This window comes from Siniperca chuatsi, linkage group LG4 (genome assembly GCF_020085105.1).
Source record: "Siniperca chuatsi isolate FFG_IHB_CAS linkage group LG4, ASM2008510v1, whole genome shotgun sequence".
Taxonomy (NCBI): domain Eukaryota; kingdom Metazoa; phylum Chordata; class Actinopteri; order Centrarchiformes; family Sinipercidae; genus Siniperca; species Siniperca chuatsi.
The window spans coordinates 30,395,611-30,415,595 of record NC_058045.1 but is presented as its reverse complement, the minus strand read 5'-3'; the positions used below and the strand labels follow the sequence as shown (position 1 = coordinate 30,415,595).

General features: G+C 40.5%; 1 protein-coding gene across 10 annotated transcripts in view; it reads left to right on the top strand.

The window, feature by feature from the left end:
- Nucleotides 1–19,985, top strand: part of ptprz1a (protein tyrosine phosphatase receptor type Z1a) — a 107,942-nt gene that overhangs the window by 61,226 nt on the left and 26,731 nt on the right. For 4 of the 10 annotated variants that reach the window (XM_044192200.1, XM_044192202.1, XM_044192198.1 and 1 more), the window contains exons 9-13: nt 5,022–5,206; nt 5,903–6,029; nt 9,914–9,954; nt 10,058–12,422; nt 17,071–17,209. In XM_044192200.1, the coding sequence (XP_044048135.1) occupies nt 5,022–5,206; nt 5,903–6,029; nt 9,914–9,954; nt 10,058–12,422; nt 17,071–17,209 (2,857 nt within the window). The remainder of the gene's footprint in view (nt 1–5,021; nt 5,207–5,902; nt 6,030–9,913; nt 9,955–10,057; nt 12,423–17,070; nt 17,210–19,985) is intronic. The other 6 variants (XM_044192205.1, XM_044192208.1, XM_044192207.1 and 3 more) reach the window with 4 other exon arrangements.

The window sequence follows — 19,985 nt, the reverse complement described above, 5'->3', positions numbered from 1 at the left end:
ACACAATTTGCATGTGAACATGGCTACAGTGGGAATATTAACATACAGGTGCTAACATTTAGCATGTAAATTTGAGCATGTCAGAGAAGGGGTCGGCTGCAAACAGGTGCTATTTTGGAAATGCTACCTGTTGGTGCATTCAGGGTCACTCCGGCATTCTATATTCGAGAGCTACCTAATGACCAGCAACCTTTTTAGTGCAAGAAACATTTGATATTTCAGCCACAACAGCTCATAAACATTTGAGTGTCCCTGAATGCACCACCAAGGAAAGTTTTGAAAACAATCCCTGCTCACCACTATACAGTATAAACTCATATTGTTTTAGGGAAAGTGCGCTGATTTCTGCTCTGAATGAGTACAGAGGGAAAGGAGCATCAGTTATTTATCCAGTCTTCAGGGTCAGGCTCCTCAGCCCGGGGGAGAAGAGTGTCCCTGATGTATGGACATAACAGTCAATAGCATGTTTTATAGTTCCATATCATCAGTATCAATGAACTGTTCTCATCACGCAGTCCAAACAATCATCATCAAGTATTGACACCAAACAGTTATGTGCCTGGTACACAAACGAGTCATATGTATATAATTTATACCAGAGAGTCCTGTGTATGTTACACAATCATGCAGTCCGTTTGTTCTTGCCATTACAACATCAAAGTGTGTTTCCAGGAGTTGGTGAGAAACACTGCATGAGGTTGTGAAAAAAGTCGTATAAAGCCTTCAGTGTCTCCAGTCGAATTGTTGAAGCCTGATAAATGTCCTCAAGTGATGTCACTTGAGTCAACGTCGGTTGGGGCTGAAGCGTTTGAAAGTGAAACAAATTGGTGGATGTGGAGTTAAAAAGAAGTGAGCTCCTCATCTCCGCTTGAGGTTAGCGGCTCAAAACTACATTAGCCACTACTAGCATTACACTCCCAAATCTCCAACCAAACTGTCGGCAGTTGAGTTGCATTGTGGGTAATGTAGGCTCCTGTTTTTTTTTTTTTTTTGGGGGGTGTATGAGAAAAAGATGATATCTCTGGTTCTGCTGCATCTATTTCAATCCATTCTTTTTTTTAACTTTAAATCTTGAGTCCGACAATGTTATAGAAGCGCAATGCTAAATCTGTGCAGTACTCTTTTAAATGATCTAAGATCTAAACAGGTATTATTATGCTATTTTATCTAACTAAAGGTGAAGTACCTTTATTATTATTCCAAAGAAAATCTGGTTTGGAGTCAGGCATAAAATCCCAGGGATACTGGACTACAAGGTTGTCAGCGAACAACAACAATCTATATTGAAACATGAAGCTATATATATATATATACATACAATGAAACAAATACAAATATTAAGAATATAAAAACATGTTGTGGTGTTTTATTTATTTTATGAGTATAATTTCTATTCAATTAATTTGCTAAAACACCAAAGTTACAAAAGTTTTATTCAGATGATTAGTACAAGTCTCATGAGCAGATGTGAGTGTCTACTTTAGGCCAACACACATTAATGTTCCTCATTAATAAAACATCTCACCTGGCTGGTTCTAGACCTCAGTGTGACCCCAAGTATGAAGAATCCCAGGCTAATGCTAATTAGATGAGGTCTAAATGGACCAGAGACAAGTGGATCTCAAATGATGGGCAAAAAAGACAGAGGGATAAGAATAGAACTCCGGTGACCTGAATAAAATCTCAGTTACAGCAGGAGGAGGTCAACGTGGTTACCCATCGATTTTCACGCCGGACGCTGGTTGTACTCGATAATTAGTAATGAAGTGGTATTGATCTGTGGTTTTTGGGAGGACTTGTTCTGGCGTTAGAGACCAGGGGATCATTTGGTGTTTACAATCTGAAGAGTCTGTTTACAGCTCAGACTCCACGCTGTCAAAATGTACCGTTAAAAATTGTTTGTAAAGCTGATTTGTATTTGTCTTTTGATGAAGTTAGACTCTCAGATGGCCCTGTATGTATTTTATATTGAGGTATTCCTTACATCTATTTTTTATGTCTGTTTTTGTACTTTAATTTATTTATAACTATTTTTTACTGAATGTGTGACCCAGACTCTGTGTTTCTTCTTCTTTTTTAACAACTATATTCCTGTTTTCCTAGTGCTGGTAGTGGTGGAATTATTGTAATGATAGAAGTAATAATAACAGTAACAGTAGTGGAAATAGTAGCAGCAGCAGAGGTCAAATTTTAACAGCAGTAGGTCGAGTAAATATAATATAGTCTAATTGAGGCTTTCTAAATCTTTTCTGTTCCCGGATCCCGTTTTAAGGTCCCCACATTTTTATGAGTTCTGAGTTCTCAGTATATATATATATATTATATAGTATATATATATATATATATATATATATATATATATATATATATATATGGAACACTTTATTACTCCATATGAGGGAGCACCGAAATGATTAGATAATATAATTTATCCTGGTGGGAACCACCACCTCTGTTTTATTCTGCCAGCAACAGAAAGCAGTATTGAGTACTGATTTAGTTACATAGTTAGGAACTTTATTGTACGCAATGTGGAAAATTATTTTTGGATTGACCGTTCACAGCATAAATTAAAAAACAAAACGGAGGAGGAGAAACCATCAACACTTTTTAAATTTGAGTCTGTATTTGAGGATTTCTTAGTCCAACTGATGTGATTTCTGTCAGATTTTGACCTTTACTTGATCTTATGGTGATATTTTAATTATGGCTACTTATCAGTAATGTTAAACTGCTCAAGTGATCAAAGTGTCTCATAGGTGTCAGAGATGTAACTTTAGATTACCACGGTGTTATACACTGTGTGTAACGGGTGAATAAATGCTCCTGTGGGGTTCGTACATGGCTCTCTTGGCTCAGTCTGCCCTCTAGCAGTTGAAGCTGGACAGCCACACATGTCAGCTTCCTCCTCCAGACCCAATCACAGTATTTGTCACTGTTAGTATTTTCCCGTCTCTGATAGCTGGAAAAGTTGGTTTACATGTATGAGCGCCACATAAAGCAGCTATGACACGTAGCGTGACATTTTCACTCTGATCCCTCAGAGAGGACAAAGGTCAGAGGTTTAAATTCAGATCCAGGAGAGAAGGAAATGTGTCAGTGTTTGGATAGATGGAGCCTCCTCCTGTCTATTATCATCGATCCTCAGCCCTTTTTAATCTGTGTTAATCCTCAGAGTGTCTGTCATCTGCATTATCTCGGCCCTAATCTCAACTCTGACCCAGAATCATTCTCCGGGTACAGGAGATGACTTAAAAACACAGGAGGGAACAACTTCAAGAGCCCCCATCAACCTAATTTGATTTCTAACTGTTATTTATGGTTTTCTAAATCAATATTTTATTTTTTTTTTATTATTTTTTATTCTGTATTTGCATTTCCATTAACTACCACAAAGTGACTATTAGTATTATTTAGTACTATTATAGAAGCTTTTGACAGTCACTAATCATCAGTCGGCTTTCAGTCCACCTCACACTATAAAAACACAAACAAACAACTAGAGGCTTTAGAAATCCCAAGGGTCCTGTTGGCTCGGACACCAGGTACAATGTTTCATCACTTCATCAAGCTAGACTTTTAGAGATAATTGTTTTTAATCAACTACTTCATCTAACAAACAACGGCATTTTAGAAAAACAAACCACAGCACCAAGTTCTGGTTATTGTGGAGCAAACCACAGCAACTACAATGGGTGGGTCTCTCTGAAAGTTGTTATTTGGTTTCAGTCTATTTAACTGGTAGAATTATTGTGGTGATGTCAGAACAATGATTTTGGAATTTCTTCATTCTTAGGCCCAATTTTGTTTTCTTAATATATGCTCCCACTTTGAAACACTATTAACCATCACAATGTTAATTACCATTTTTATGCTGATGATACACAGTTGTACATCTCTATCTTGCCAAATGACCCCAGTGCACTGCATGCTCTCATTGCCTGTCTCACTGACATTACTGTATGGTGCGGTAAAATCTTTAATTAATTCCCTTAATAGGAGAAAAACTGCACTCAGTGCTTGGTGGTCTTAGCAAACAGATTAAAACTAACATCACAAACTTGGGAGTGATTTTAGACTCTGATTTAAATTTTAATTCTCATTTTAACAAAGTCATTAAAACATCCTTTTTTCATCTTAGGAATATCACCAAGGTCAGACCTTTTTTAACTCAGAAAGATGCTGAAATGCTCACTCGTGCTTTTATTACTAGCCATTTAAACTATTGTAATTCCCTTTTTACTGGATTACCTAAAAAGTCTACTACTTAGTCTACTACTAAGTAAACTACGGCTAGTTCAGAATGCTGCAGCCAGAGTCTTAACTAAAACAAAGAAAATGGATCACATCTTCCCTGTACTTAAGACACTGCACTGGCTACCTGTATCTTTTAGAATTGATTTTAAAAGTTCTTTTGCTTGTTTATAAAGCTTTAAATGACCGTGCGCCTCCCTACATCAGAGATCATATATCATACATCTTTCATTTTATGTTCCAGCCAGATCACTAAGGTCCTCCACCGCTTTTTATGTGTCCCATAAAAGTACTGGTGACTGCCTTCTGTTTTTATGACCCTAAACTGTAGAATTCACTGCCTTTGGATATTAGAATGGCCTTTCTCTGTATTTTTAAAAGGAAATTAAAGACCTATCTTTTTAATCTGGCTTTTTATGGAGTAACTTGTTTTGTTGTTATAATTTTTAGTCTTGCAAAATATTATTTATTGTTGTTTAATTATTTTTGTTTTTATTTTTTGTCTGTGTTGTTTTAATTTTGCTATGTGAAGCACTTTGGGCTGCATGTTTGTATGAAAGGTGCTATAAATAAGCTAAGCTAGTTGAGCTAAGGGAGGTTCTCTTATTTATAGCACACTTTTCTACCCAGGTTTTTGGGCGAAGCTTTTTGGGCGTAACCGTCAGCAGTTACTCATGGGATTGGGAGAGAAAGTGGCCAAAAAATTGAGAATTTGGAAGAATATTTCCCAACCCTTGAATTTGTTTTCGTCTGTCTACTTGTGTCAGTGTGCAGTTCGGAGCCGGAGAACATCCAGGCGGTGGCCTACAACCTCAGCAGCCTGCTGGTCACATGGGAGCGGCCCCGGGCGGTGTACGACGCCAGCATCGAGAAATACTCTGTCAGCTACCGATTGGCCAATGTAGAAAATGCCGCCCCCTCTATATACCTGACGGACGGAGACCAGGATGTGGTGAGAGTCCACAAGTTTATAACATCAATAACGATTTCCTCAAAGTAGTTTGCAATGCATTTTCCATACAAAGCCATCAGTGTACCACCTCTCTCAGGCTTGAATTAGCAGCAGTCACCAAGTTGCTCACTGAAAATCTAAATGCATGTCAAACTGATCAGCTAAACATTCATCATAGAGCCTGACAAAACAGCCATACAGTAGACACGCAATATCACATTGAGCTGTCTTTAGACCAGATATTTCTGTCTCACTAGTTTCTGTGCAAAACCATCCAACACTTTATTCAAATCAAGAGCTCCGACCAAATCACTAGATGCAAATATCTAAATATAAACTCTGTGCCGGAAGGGATGTTTCCTTCTTGGGATATTGAACATTTTCCATTCATCACCTTGCATCATGATTACAATTTTTTAAGAACTTGTCATGTTGTTCTCCCTGTAGGCTTGCAGTTATTCTAGTTTGTTATCAGGCCCACGCCTCGCCTCACCTCTCACCATTACCAGAAACCCACCTATGGGTGGTTGATGTTCATAGAAATTAACTCAAACCAACTGTTGGGAAGGAAATCAACCTAAAACTGATGGTATAATTTGAAAAATGGTTGAAGTATATGCAGTATACTTTACATCACTGGACCTAATCATCATCATGGTTCTTCAAAGCTAATGTCATTCCTTCTCCCTCCAACAGGGGGCGATACTCGATGACCTATTAGCCAACACCAGCTATGTGGTCCAGGTGGTGGCGGTCTGCACCAACGGTCTGTATGGACGTGTGAGCGACCTGCTGACGGTCGTCATGCCCATCGACGACCCCGGTAAGAGCGACCCTGCCCAAGACCGAGCGTAGAGTTCGGTAGATGAACCGTACAGATATTTTTCAATCCGCTGCAGCTTTTATTTTAAGTAAGGTTGAAATATGGAAAACTAGTCCGCTGGCTTCTTAGAGAAGAGCAGTAAGACTTTTAAAAATGAAAGAGTAGAGGAAGACTAAATCTATTATAGGCCATTCCCGACAGGGGAAAAAACAAAGATGAAACCTTAACAATGATAAAATAAATAATAAATAATAACAAAAATAAAAATTAAGTCAATAGTAAGATTTACTAAATCTAAATTATGCCTTTGTAAAATAAGGTATGAAATACTAAGTCAAATTTATGAGATAAATCAGAAGTCCAACTTGCGGCGTTTTAAGTCTTGAAGTTGACTTACTATGTCATAATTTTGATTTAATATCTCAAAATGATGTAATATAATGAGTATTTCAGAACTTTGATTTAGTTACAATCTCATAATTTTGATTTATAATCTCATAATTGTGACTTCAAATGGCAAATAATTTACTTGGTAATTTACTTGACTTAGTAGTTATTTGCCCTAGTTATTAATATTGACTTACGATAAGTATTTTAACTCATTTCACTCATTTTTTCTTTTCCTGTCAGAGATGGGCTTCCATATTACACAACAGTAATGCCAGATAACAAAAGCTGTCAACTAACCGCCTAGACTGACGATATTTATGTCGTTAGTGGGAAAATAAAGATTTGAATTTAAAGCAAAAGTCTGACATTTTGGGAAATCCTCTTGTTGGCCATCTGATCCAAAATCAGATGAGAAGAGATGGTTATCAGTTTCGTGCTCTCTGTGCTAAGCTAGGCTAGCAACTGGAAGCATGGGGAAACAGCTAGCCTAGCTAATAGCAACAGTCAAAAATAGACTTTTTACAAATGAATTAATTATGAAGAAACAGATTCACTAAACTTACAGGAGAAAAATTCTGATATGTTAGTCTTAGTGGTTCAGTAAAAGTAACTTCTTCTACTCATTTTCCTTTTCTTGTCATATGTTTCGTCACCAGCCACATTTCTTTTCTTTTAGAGACATTTCCATCCTCCCAGTCATCCTCTCTCTGAACCCTGAATGAGACGACTGATATTTTTTGGTTTTTCTTCCTCTTTATCTCACTCTTCACCCTCCCTTCCCTTGACTCTGGGGTATAAGTTACCATATATTTTGTGCTTTGTGGGGATTTAATCACACACACATGCAGTGCTGTTGTTTGACTCGTCTTTTTCTGTTTTTAACTGTTTCATAAGTTTCTCTGTGCGCTCTTCAAATCTGCTTGCTCTCTATATTTCTATATTTCTAAGATGAAAGAACATGCTTGGTTTGGGGTCAAGGGGTCATTTCCTGTGTCACATGGAACGAAAAAGTTGCCATCTTTGTTTTCATTATGTGGTTTCCGTTCCTTCTGCCTCTCACAGTAAGACAAATGTTTGCATGTGTGCAGCAGCTTTTTGTGTAACATGGATTGGAGTGGTAATCATAGTGACTTTGTATTTCAACTGAACTTTATATTAAATAAACTAATGTGTCTTGTTACAAAGAAAAAAAAATCCCCTGCATCCTATTTCAGTGTCAGCTTGCATGAATGGGTGATATTCTGCAACGTCTAGTAGGTTTATGTGACTGACCTTTTTGTGACACCATTGTCTGTACCATGTTGGCTAAACTAACATTATGGTCCCATCTTAGCTGTACCTAAAAATGGCGCAACTGTTGCCATGTATTCCACAAAAGTCCTCTTTTGAAATGACAAATACAAGATTGCATTATGGCAGCCAAAAAAGGCTTTTGACCTAGAGTGGTCATAAAGATTATTACCTTAACTTAGTGCTACAACAGCTCGGCTAGCTTAATATTAACGCTAGCTAGGTCTACAGCTGTAATTATTAGCCATTTAAACTGTTAGTTGATCAACAGAAAATTAAATCTATGATATTGTTGATTCATTAATACATATTCATATAGAAAAAATACGTCTCATTTGCTTGTTTCAGCTTCGGAAACCTGCAGATTGTTCTTGTTTTTTATATCAGGATATCATCATTTATATACATTTTTTGTCTTTTACTGTTGGTTAGACAAAATAATCAATTTAAAGACATCACATTGGGTTCTGGTAACTGTTTTTGACATTTTATCAACTAAATAATTCATAGGTAAATTACAACTAAGCCACAGTTTTATCAATATGACATACATATTACTTGCAGCCGTTGCCTCATCAATAATAATCATATCTGTCTCTTAAATTACAATTAATGTGTAGTCTACTTTTTGTTTTATTAGCATACTTTTTTTCCAAATGACCAATATTTACCAGAGCCCAAAGGTTTATTTTAACATTTCCAACTCATTCATATAAAAGGTTTTAGTTTCTTAAGTATATGAAATAAAAATGTTTGCATCTTTGAAGCTGTAACATTTTTGAAGCTGTAGATATTTGGTGTTTTTATTTAATAATTGACTAAAACAATTCATCATAAAAGTTATAATCAATTGACTTTCTGTTGACTGACTAATCAATTAATCAACTAATACTTCAAACACAAAATTTTCAATTCAGTTTTAATTATATAGCGCCAATTCATAACGGAAGTTATCTCATTGCACTTTTCCTATAGAGCAGGTCTAGACCGAACTCTTTATAATATGTTTTACAGGGACCCAACAATTCCCACCATGAGCGAGCACTTGGCAACAGTGGCAAGGAAAAACTTCCTTTTAAGATGCAGAAACTTCGAGCAGAACCAGACTCTGGGTGGGCGGCCATCTGCTGCTGCCGGTTGGGTTGAGAGAGAGAGAGGCAGAGTAGGAGGAAAGAGAACAGTAGCACGTAGCGAGTTTTTCCCGTCATTTTGATTTTATTTACAAGGTGCTTCTTATGAGTATTAAATATAGCTCAGCAAGAGCTTTCCATTGATAAATTAAAGTTTATTTTGTAAAACCTCACCTCATTGCTTCACAAACCAGTTTGATCTGTTCTCCATGATGTGTGACTTAGCCTCAGACAGGTAAGAGCCACACCACCACCTGCCCCCTGACATGCCCGCTGTGTGCTGTGCGTCTGAGCTCGGTGGCATTTGCAAATAACTCTTTTTGTGAGTTTGTTTTATCCCTCTTAGGTGACAGACGGGTGGATTTTGAATACCAAAAATTTTAGACAATCATAGGAAAGTAGCTGAGAGTTGTCAGTTCAAATTCCTTTTCTTGGCTCGTCTGGTTTTACAAGGAGGATGAAACAGAAAAATTATTAATTGCAAATGCTTTTTGTTCAAGGTTTTCTGTGTTTGCTTGTGTCTTTGGGGGAATCCATGCATGAAAGTCCAAATGTGTCTGATATGTTGCATGCATGTGTTCGTCATCATTTGGTATTGTGTTTATCATAAAACCAACATACCGCTTGATGTGGTGTGTACAACTTTTCCCAGCCTTCCATTTTCTCCCACTGTCATTTCACGCATTTACATCCATCAAGAGCATCACATTCATAATTTCATTATCGAGAGTTTTGTAGCTTTAATGTAACAAAACTGAATAGAGTCTATCTTTTTTTTTTTTTTTTTTTCTGAAACATCCAGAAACACAGCGTTCCAAGGTTTACCTTTTCTTTTCCGTGATATTCTCATCGCACTGTTTTCAAATTGTCTTACCCTTTGTCACGTGTCTCGGCTTTTTGGCATTGGTTTTTATACATTTTCAACCTCAGGGAATGAATACCAACAAAAATTTAACAATTTAAAGAAGTAGGCACGAGTTAAATTGTGTATTCCATGAGTTGACATTTTGTTATTTTAGTTCTTGTTTTGACTTATTTTGTGTAACTAATGATGCAACCTGTGCCTTTTTCCAGAAAATGCACTGGATCCAGATTCAGATGAATTTAATGTCGAGGTAAGGAAATCTTTTATTTTTCTTCAAACAGTGCATGCCATTGTTTAGTTCTGAACTATCACTGTTATTTATCGCTGTCTGTAAACCTTTCTCTCACCAACAGGGCACCTATGAACCCGATCTGTCTTGGAATGAACCATTCCAAACCGAGGATTACGATCTGGCCTTGATTCCTACAAACTCACCAAGGACCACGACTTCTGGGTCACCTCTTTTACCTCTACCTGGCATCAGAACCACAACAGCAGAACCTGGTCAGAGGAAAACCACCACTGATGTTGTTCCCCCGGTCAGATCCACCCAGTATGGTCATGTCCTGAGCCATTCTGAAGAGACAGCACGCCACAGTACCTCCACACGTCCACCAGAGGACACCCTGCCACCAAAAACCAGAGGAAGTGCTGACTTCAGTGGCAATGCTCCCTTTTACTTGACAACAACAACCAAGGAAGTCTTCATGCCCACTTCCACTACTCCTTTATTCTCCAGTGCAAAGACACATGGTGTTCTTGGAGGCATCAGTCCAAAAGACTCCTCTGAAAAAACAAAAGGTGGTGTTAGTAGCACTACTCCTACATTCACCAGTGCAAAGACAAAAGGTGGTAAAAGTATTTCTTCATACAGCACCACCGCGACCACACTGAGGTCTCGTACCGGTGACACGAGCAGCACAACACCATCACCATCCTTCATCCAGGCCGAGGGCGACCAAGGCCCGGCGAGTCCCATAAACGAAGACACCACCACTGATGGAGGTGTTTCTGCTGGACCCGGAGGTCTTCCAGAGATCCAGGCAGAAAGTTCGACCTCCCAGCCTTCCTCCTCGGGTGAAGCTGTTCCACGTAGGCCGACAAGTCCCAGCATGCCTCTTTTTTCGTCTACCACAACCTCTGTCCGGTTGAGTGGCGTTCTCTTGCAGACCACACAGCCGCTGTCCAACGGTGAGCGCCCCTCTGTCCTCCCCTCCTCTTCCTCTTCCTCCTTCGCCTCCTCCCCTCTGTGTGACACTGCGGACCCCGACGCCATCCCCTCCACCTGCCTGCATGACCCTTCCTCTTCGTCTTGGCCTGTGTTGTCTGCCTCTGGTTCGGACTCCCAGCATGCCGCTACCGCACCACTGTCTAGCAAAGACCCAGCTTCTCCTTCAACCCCCACGCTCCCTGCCTCCACCCTGCCTCACCTCCCTCACCCCTCGCACCCCCGGTCTGGTTGGGAGACTGACCTTGTCTCCCCCAGTGTCAGGTTTGATGATAATGATAGCGATGGTGATTTGTTGTCTGGGTCTTCGTTAGTCTCTTCAGGTGACCCTTCAGTGTTTAGCGATACCCCTCCTCTCCAAACGGTGCCGGATGCGTCTGGCACCACCGTCGCCGCTGAGCCTTCCGAATCCTCCTGGGATCTGTCACTCTCAACAGTCTCTCTGTCTCTCAGCCCCACCCTCCAGCCTTCAGTTCTCCTCTCTAGTGACTTCACCCTTTCTGGCACAACTCCGGGCTTATCCCGTTCTTTCTCAGTTGGGTTTGAGGACTCAAGGTACGCCACGGGGAGCACAATAGAGTCTTTTCTCCCCGAGGTCAGTGGTGATGGGTTTCCGTTAGCTAGTGACGTGGACCCCATATGCGGCTGTTCTCTGGAGCCGTCAGCGTCCTCGTCCTGGTTGCACGCCTCTCCTCATGTACCCCTGCCGTCCTCAGCCTGGGATTCTGCTAGCCTAGAACTTTACTCTAGCGTGGGCTTCCCTTCGGCCTCTGGTGCTGGTGTAGACGATCTTCTACGCTCTCTGTCTGTGGCAGGTTCTGATGGTCTCTCCTTAGACCAGCCTCTCCTCTCCCATAGCGCTATCTCTCCCTCATCGTCCTCTTCACACTCCCACCTTCTCCAAGTCACCGATAGTGACCTGCCCATTTCTGTTGCAGCCACAGGGTCGGGTGTCAGGGATCCCTGGTTCTCGGCATCAGACGAGAACTCTGCCCTGCAAACCTCTGCCCTCCCTTCCTCACCCACAGCCTCCACCTTCACCCCCAACCCCGAAGGACAGGTGTTAGACACTAGCAGCAGTGCCTCCGGCTCGGCCCTGTTCCCCGACTCCCAGGCAGGCGTAGATCAGGAATGGGACAGGGTTCAAACCTCGGCCTCTGGAGAGAGCGCGTTCCCTTATTCAAACAAAGTTACTAACACCATTCCCCCATCTACAACCTCTGGGTCTGGCCAGACCGCTGATGATTTGGATGAACACTCCACTGCGTTCTATTTTGAAAGCGCGAGCGGCAGTGACCTCACACCGGAGGTAGGAGGCACAGTGAAGCCAACCATTTCTGCGATGACCTCGGCTTCACCCTGGTCGCCAGGGGGAGAGGAGGAAAGCGGCTCAGGGCAGGGTGAAAGCCTATACGACAACGAGACGTCCTCCGACTTCAGTATCTCCGAGCGCACGGAAAGAGAGTCGGAGGAAGAGGAGCCAGTCGCAGGTAAAAAAGTTGTCCGTGTGGGCAAAAAATCGCAATATACCTGCAGAATGCCAAGGGATCAGGAAGAGTTCTGGACATCAAAAAGACGACTAATCTACCATCTATCAACAACAAAACTACATTTCATTTTTTCATTTTTGTCTGGGAAAACGAAAGTGAGAAAATTCATGCATGCAAGGTAAAACATCACTCGTTAGTCACTAAACAGGATCAAATAACTTCAATCAACGAACCATCACTATTCATCATCATTTGAGACTCATTAATACTAGTACCAGTCATCCATCCATTTTCTAAGCCACTTATTCTGTTTAGAGTTGTGAAGGGCTGGAGCCTATCCCAGCATGCATTTGGCAAGATGTTGGGTAGTGATATCCTGTTCAGGATGACAGTCTATCCCAGGGCTCAGTGAAATACCATAGCATTACCAGTGGTAATAAAAAGTAATAGTCACAACATTTCTTGATCATTTTGAGTGATTTTATTTACAACTAATTGACAAATCTGATTTATTATTATATTTAATTTGTTTTCAATTTGTGTTTTTCTCTTACTTTTTATTTTATTTCTTTATCTGTGTTTGTGGTTTGTTTATTAATTTCCTTTATTCATTTATTTATTATTTTTAGGTTTTGTTTTTTGTTGGTTTGAAAGATCATCTTTGAGGTGTACAGGTTCAACTGGTTACATGCTGGTTGTTGATTGTACGAAGTGAAATCTTATCACTGTCATATATGCTCTGAACAAGGCTTCACACCAAAACACGTTAGCAGATTTGTCGGTCCATCACCAAAAACAAGAAATGTTGACTCTTTTACTTTTTTATTGCCATTGGAGTGCCGCATTTTTTTCCTAAATCTGTTTTGGGATAAACAAAAACATTGAAGCTCCTTTTTGAGGTAGAGCACCCAACTGAGAATTGATGCAGGAGAAGCACACCTATTTCCTCTTACGAACATAATCCATTTTTACAAGCTTAATATTGATTCAGGAAGCATTATCTTAGTGCACTTCCACTTGAGGTTGCCGACGTGCATAACAAAAAAAGCAAAATGCTTTTATTTCTTGGCAAGTGCATCAATGAACGAAACAATCCTTTCAACTCAACATGTCGGCCACCAATTTCCTTAAAGCTCTCTGTTGTATTAAAGTATGTAGAATGATGTCCAAAATCCTCAATCGCAATTTGAGAAATTCAGTTTACATTCCATTGTTAAACACAGATCTTCTCTTCCCAAATGTTACCTGTCATGGCCACCAGAGAGCAGCAGAGCTCCTCCAAACTTCAACAGTTTCAAACACCATCCCCATCTATACTGTCTCTGTCCACACTGCACTGTATAGTGTCAAAAGGGACTTAAAATCAAGTGTCTAATGATGGTTATGGTTTTGCATGTTGTACCTTATTAACAAATCATGTATACTTAACAGTACTGCTGACCATTTTCTAAGGTATACATTTTTAGATTGGGAATAAACTGGGAAAGATAGAACCATCTCTTCATTTAGTTCTACCTTGCATCATTAACTATAAATTATCCCAACAGTTTGTAGACTGATTTCCTTCCTTCCAGGCAGCTCTTATTTTTAGTTCATTTCTATGAAAATCAACTTCCAGAGACTCCAAACTTGCTGCAGTCAATCCATCACAGTCCACAAAAAGCTGCCGTTATGTTTTTGTGTCGTTCATTTAAAGTTGCATTGCAATACTTGTTTGAAAACTCTGAGTTAGTGTATTCAAGGACACTCTGAGTTTTGAGTTTCTTTTACATGCGAGAAACATCTAAATTTAAACTCTAATTTTTGTTATTATTTTTATTTATTTATGTTATTTTATGTTTGCGTTTGGTCTTAAAAATGTAGATTTTCCAGTGACTAAGCTCATGAAGGCTGTGCTTTTGGTCAAGTTTTGGTTGTCTTTGAAAGCACAATAAGCACAATGCATTACAACATGACAAAGACTCAACTTTAACAAATGTTAAATAAAGGGAGTGAGTCATTCACTGTGATTGCAATAATCTATCTACAGCAAGTTTCAAGTCTGTTGAAGTCTTAAATTCTTATCTGAATCAACAGTCTTGTCAGTCAACAGACACAACGCAATTTGCGCTGCACTTGCCGCTGGTTCAGCGCCCAAAGTTCAATCAAAGCTCTAATCTTAAACTTTGGCGCAGGCGGTGCGCTGTGCGGCGTCGAGCATGCTATTGGAAATAATGGGTTTCAGAGCGTAGTGGTGCCATCGTCACGTTGTGTCTGAAAAGGGCCTTTTGGACAGAGGGCGTTGTATAGATTGTAAAGCCCTTTTGAGGCAAATTTGTGATATGTAATTGTTGGTTGGAAATGAGTCTAAAAACAAATTATTATTTTGGGCTAAAACAGACAAATACACCGACATGGTCCTCTAAAATACGATCTTTCCCAGTGTATTTCCATATCTGTGCCCCTGACATTCTGACAGGTGCACAGATGTACAATAACAGAACTCCATCTTCATTTAGTTCAGCTTCATCATTTAGTTTGAAATCTTTTTAGTATGAACGAATAACCTTTTCCATCTTCTGTCCAGGCCTTTGCTTTTCTTTGCCCATTATCGTCGCCTGTGTGTCCAGGCTTTTTGAGAGGCAGACAAAGATCTGTTGGATGGATGATTGAATGAATGGGCTTTACTGAGGGTGCACAGAGTAGAAAGCGAACAGGCTCTTTATGAACTAGTCAACAGGGCTAAGCCAGCCGTTCATGGCTGAACTGAGTTCATTTGTGCAGAAGAGGTAAGTTCTGACAAACCTCCCAATCAAGGTTAATCCATGCTAGTGTTTTCCTTAATGGTTATCTGGCAATAAAGGGAGGATTCAGCAGCATCAGTTCAGTGAGGTCAGATTCAGTCGTCAGGTTCTCTTTTCCATTTATTCAAAGTTAAAATTATGCTGCTTGATTGACTCCAGCTCTGCTTTGTGTGCACTTTGATGAATGTGTTCTTGCTTGATCTGTGATGGACTTTTGATTATCAGCCTTTATGCGTCTTCATGTTTTTTTCAAGTGGTTTGGAAGGTGGTTTGAATGTGATGAGTTTAGTGTTTGTTCTGTAGGTGGGTGAATGTGAAGGGTGGTGCATTATGTTTCAGTCCTGGGCTGTAAATACGGTTCATGTTTCTTTCTGAAGTAGTTATTCGAGATCTGAGAATGTTGGAGTTCTGTAAACAGTTCAAGGAGGCTAAGCTGCTCTGGAGGCAGACGGGAACTTATCAGTTGAGTTAAACCTGAGTCATCGTAGTCTGCCTGTTGCTTCTCATACGTTTTGGTGTTTGGTTCCAGTTGTTGGGACCACCACTAAATTTTGATACAGTATGTCACACGTCAAAAGGGCAGAGGACATGTATGGAACCCCCCCACCCCATGAGAAAGGACAAGCATTCGCAATCTGGCCTGATACTATGAATGTTTGTCATTTTCTCTAAGGCCCTTTCGTTGTAAAGTGTCCAAACTTCATCAGAAGCCCTTTTACACTGTACCCTTTTAGGATTAATATCAATCTGTAATCATATTAGAAACTTGCTAGATATTTGATCTAGAGTCCCCCAAATGTAGGTGTGTCATGAACATAAAAAAAAACCCTGTGCAAATTTAGTCTAATTCTTCTCCTGTTTTGTCCATCATTTCCATCAGTAATTATAACACTGTTCTCACAAGTTAATAGCTGAAATCTGGGAACACTGTGACATCAATCTTTCAGCCAAGAAATGTGGGTATGTAATCTGTGAAGAGAGCCAGATGAAATGTGTATAGGTTCCCAAACTCAAAGACACTTAGAAACTTAAGTATCTAACCACGAGCATTCTCTGCTACTGAAATGCTACACACATCATTAATGCCGAGGTCAGTAAAGGACAGAACAAGAGGTCATTAATATTCATATTTTCATATTTGGTTTTTCCCTTTAAGTTGTCAGTTGTAGTAGTGTATTGTATTGTAGTGTATGTCTAAACAGTTAGCTAAGAGTAATGGATAAATGGTTGAAACTGTTAGTCAAGTCAAGGCAATTTTATTTATATAGCCCAATATCACAATCTTTACAATCTTTACTTTACAATCTGTACAGCATACAACACCCTGAAAATGGTGAAAAACCTAAAAGTTATGGATAAGCAGTTCAAATAGTTAGCTAAACGTATTGGAAAAATTGTGAAAAAGCCAAAAGTAAAATGGTTGAAATAGCTAAAAGTCATGGATTTAATGGTTGAAATGTCCAACTTCTGCCATTCCAAATGGTAATAGTTCGAAAGCGAACTTGACCAAACTGACCTAAACATTGACAGTTCAATTGTATGAAAATATTGTTACAATATCCACATATCATATTTAATAGTGTTCGGCCAGGTTAAAATCAATTCAAATGAACACACGTGGAACATGACGGATAGTGTCTGACAGCCTGACATGGCTGCAGGGGCACATCAGAGAGGAAAGGTTAGGAGCCACCGGCGTACTGTGGCTTAGGCTCTGCCGACTAAGGTTTAATTACATTTCTATAACCAGAGCAGCTTATCTTCTGAGGAACACAGTAATAGTAAACCTCCAGGTGATGGCTCTGACTTCCTCTCTCACCCTGCAGTAGCTTTAATCTCTATCCTCTTCGGTTCTTTCTCTCCAGACGCCAGTAACAGCAGCCATGAGTCGAGAGTTGGTTCGATCAGGGAAAGAGAGAGGAAGGCTGTGGTTCCTCTGGCCGTCATCTCCACCCTCACCGTACTCGGCATGATCGTCCTCATCAGTATCCTCATCTACTGGAGGTCAGTACTGCTGGTGTATTTAAATCTGCATTGATTTGATTGTTTTGGCCAACTGAGGGCAGAAGAAGCCCACAACAGGCTGACTGAAACAGCCCTGACATATTATCGTCCTCTGAAACTGTTATGATTGAACATGTTAGCGGTAGGAGGAGGTTGGGGTGGTGGAGTAAACCGTGATCGTGTCGGATTATAATGTCTGTGCTATACACCTGCATGAATCTGATTGGACGTTACTAGCCACACAGCTGTGAATGAGCCGATGAGCTGGTGCCGATCAGCCAATACGAGCACAACTTCAGTGCTCTGTCTGAACTAACGCTATGCTTCATTGGTAGTTTAGTTCCAATCAAAAATTTGGGTAATATGAGCGCCTTTGTGTTTATTTAAATGTGCGTGTGGTTGGGGGGGGCCCTCAGGGCGTTAAGGCGCCGACCATGAACAGCAACGCCGCTGGTTCGACTCCGGCCGAGGACTTTGTTGCATGTGGAGATGTGGAACGTCCCATCTCTTTCCCCTCATTTCCTGCCATCTCTCTACTGTCCGCTTTCTAATAAAGGCTTAAAAATGCCCAAAAATATATTTTTTTAAAACAGTGCCTAAGTTTTAAATTAACTTCACCCATCTTTTTTCCCCAGAAATTAGTGGTGAACAGACAGTTGATGAAAAGACTACACAAGCGCATAGTGGAGCTGAACAAGAGAAAACAAGTCTGAAAGCAGAGCAGCAGGGTTCAGAGGGAGGGGGACAATCAACGTCTGGCGAAAGGAGCCTTAGATTAATCTTTAAACAGTTTTATATCTAGAGATATTACATGTAACAACAGGTTTCTCCAGGCTGCACGTAGACGGATGTGTACGGCTGTAGTTCAGATACCTTTACGTGGTTACGTGTAACATTTACATGTAACATTTTTTTCTTCTCCGTTTCAAATCCACCAATCAGCTTGCATTGACGCTCGACGTGTTTTGGGGGGTCTGCACAACGGCTCCTCTGCGAGGTTCTGCGACCAACTTACCCATAACACCCCTTCTCTGTGTTGGCCCTCATGTTTCCTTGTATCTTTGAAGAACCCAAAATTCCAGCTTTATCCTAACACCAAATTTATGTTAAAAAAAAGGCATTTTTGCTTACTTACAGTATGTAAGTAAAGTACAATATCTAAATCCCACCTTCTTCCTGTGAAGTGTCCTCCTGCAGATGCATCTTGCATTTGTATATAAAAATCCATATTAACATCACCAAAAATGATACATTTAGCCACCACCTCATCAATCAAAGTCTCAATCAAGTCAAAGCTTGAACAGATTTAAGTCCTGTGGCAAAATCCTGTTTTTATTATTGATTTCTGTCTGTATATAATCTGTCTAGTATTTTTCAAAACACACACACACACACACACACACACACACACACACACACACACACACACACACACAGCCCCTCCAACTGAAAGCTCAACCCCCCCACCTCCACCCACTGCCCTTCAACCCCATCATATGTCATATAATATGGGGAGGGGGAGTGAAGGCTCCAATATTTGACTGGGACATCATAGACAGCATCCCAGTCAGCCTGGACCCTCACCAGCATTCAGAGCCAACAGATCCACAGAGGACGCCATCTCCACTGCCCGCCACTCAGCCCTCACACACCTTGAAAATAACAACACCTACATCAGCACGACGTTTGTTAATTTAATTGTGAAGTTTGCCGATGGCCACCATCATCGGCCGGATTTCAAGCCACGATGAGACTTCATATCGGGAGGAATTCACAGAGAACAACCTACTGCTCAACGTCAGCAAAACCAAGGAGCTGATCACTGATTTGTTCACGGCCCAGGACCAGAGGGCTCTGCAGCTGGTGAACAGCAGTGGTACCCATCTACCGAGCATCCGTGATATCGGAGAGGTGAGGCGCAGAGCCCCAAGGACGCTAAAGGACAGTGCTCACCCCAGCCACAGCCTGCTCACCCTGCTGCCGTACCACCAGACTACCGAGCAGCTTCTTTCCTCCTCAACTCCATCTCATCCTCCGCACTCCACCATAAATAAATGACGTGGGACTTTCTGTTATGCTGGTTTTGCACAGTACCATACCACTACCTTTGTATAATATATGTATATAAGTAATTGTATATATTCTTTTTATTTGTATTTTTAGTCCATTTTAATTTTAAATATTTGTATTTATGTTCTGTGTGTGTGTGTGTGTGTGTAGCGTGAAGGGAGCTTTAACTTTAATTTCATTGTGCAGCCCTGTGTTGTACAGAGACAAATAAATGTACCTTGAACATTAGCGCTTTTATTTGTGTGTGTGTGTTTGCTCACCAGAGGCCCCTTCACAAACAATACCTCCTGTGTTGTGCTGCTGACGCGGCTGCTGGCGGACTGAAAGCCTTTCAGCCGTCGCCGCCGCTCACCTGACAGCAGTGTTTTTGAGTCCTCTCGGTTGACCTTGAGAGATGCTGTTTTAGCTTTTTTTATTAAGACGTATGAAATATTGAATTTGTAGCAAACAAAAGTTTTTTTGAGAATAGTTTCAAAGTAATTTGTTGTGCCGATTTAGGGCATAAACCCAAAAGTTTGTTTTCTTCTTGTGCTGAAAACATCTTTGGCTAGTGCAGTAGAAAAAAACCACGCTTCCCACTCAGACCGTGAAATAACCAACTTCAGAAATCCGATCAAGGACACGCTGTCAAATGCAGTGTAAACATAACAACTCATATTTTTCACAGACTGTACATTTCTCATCTGCCGTGCCGGAGACTCAACAT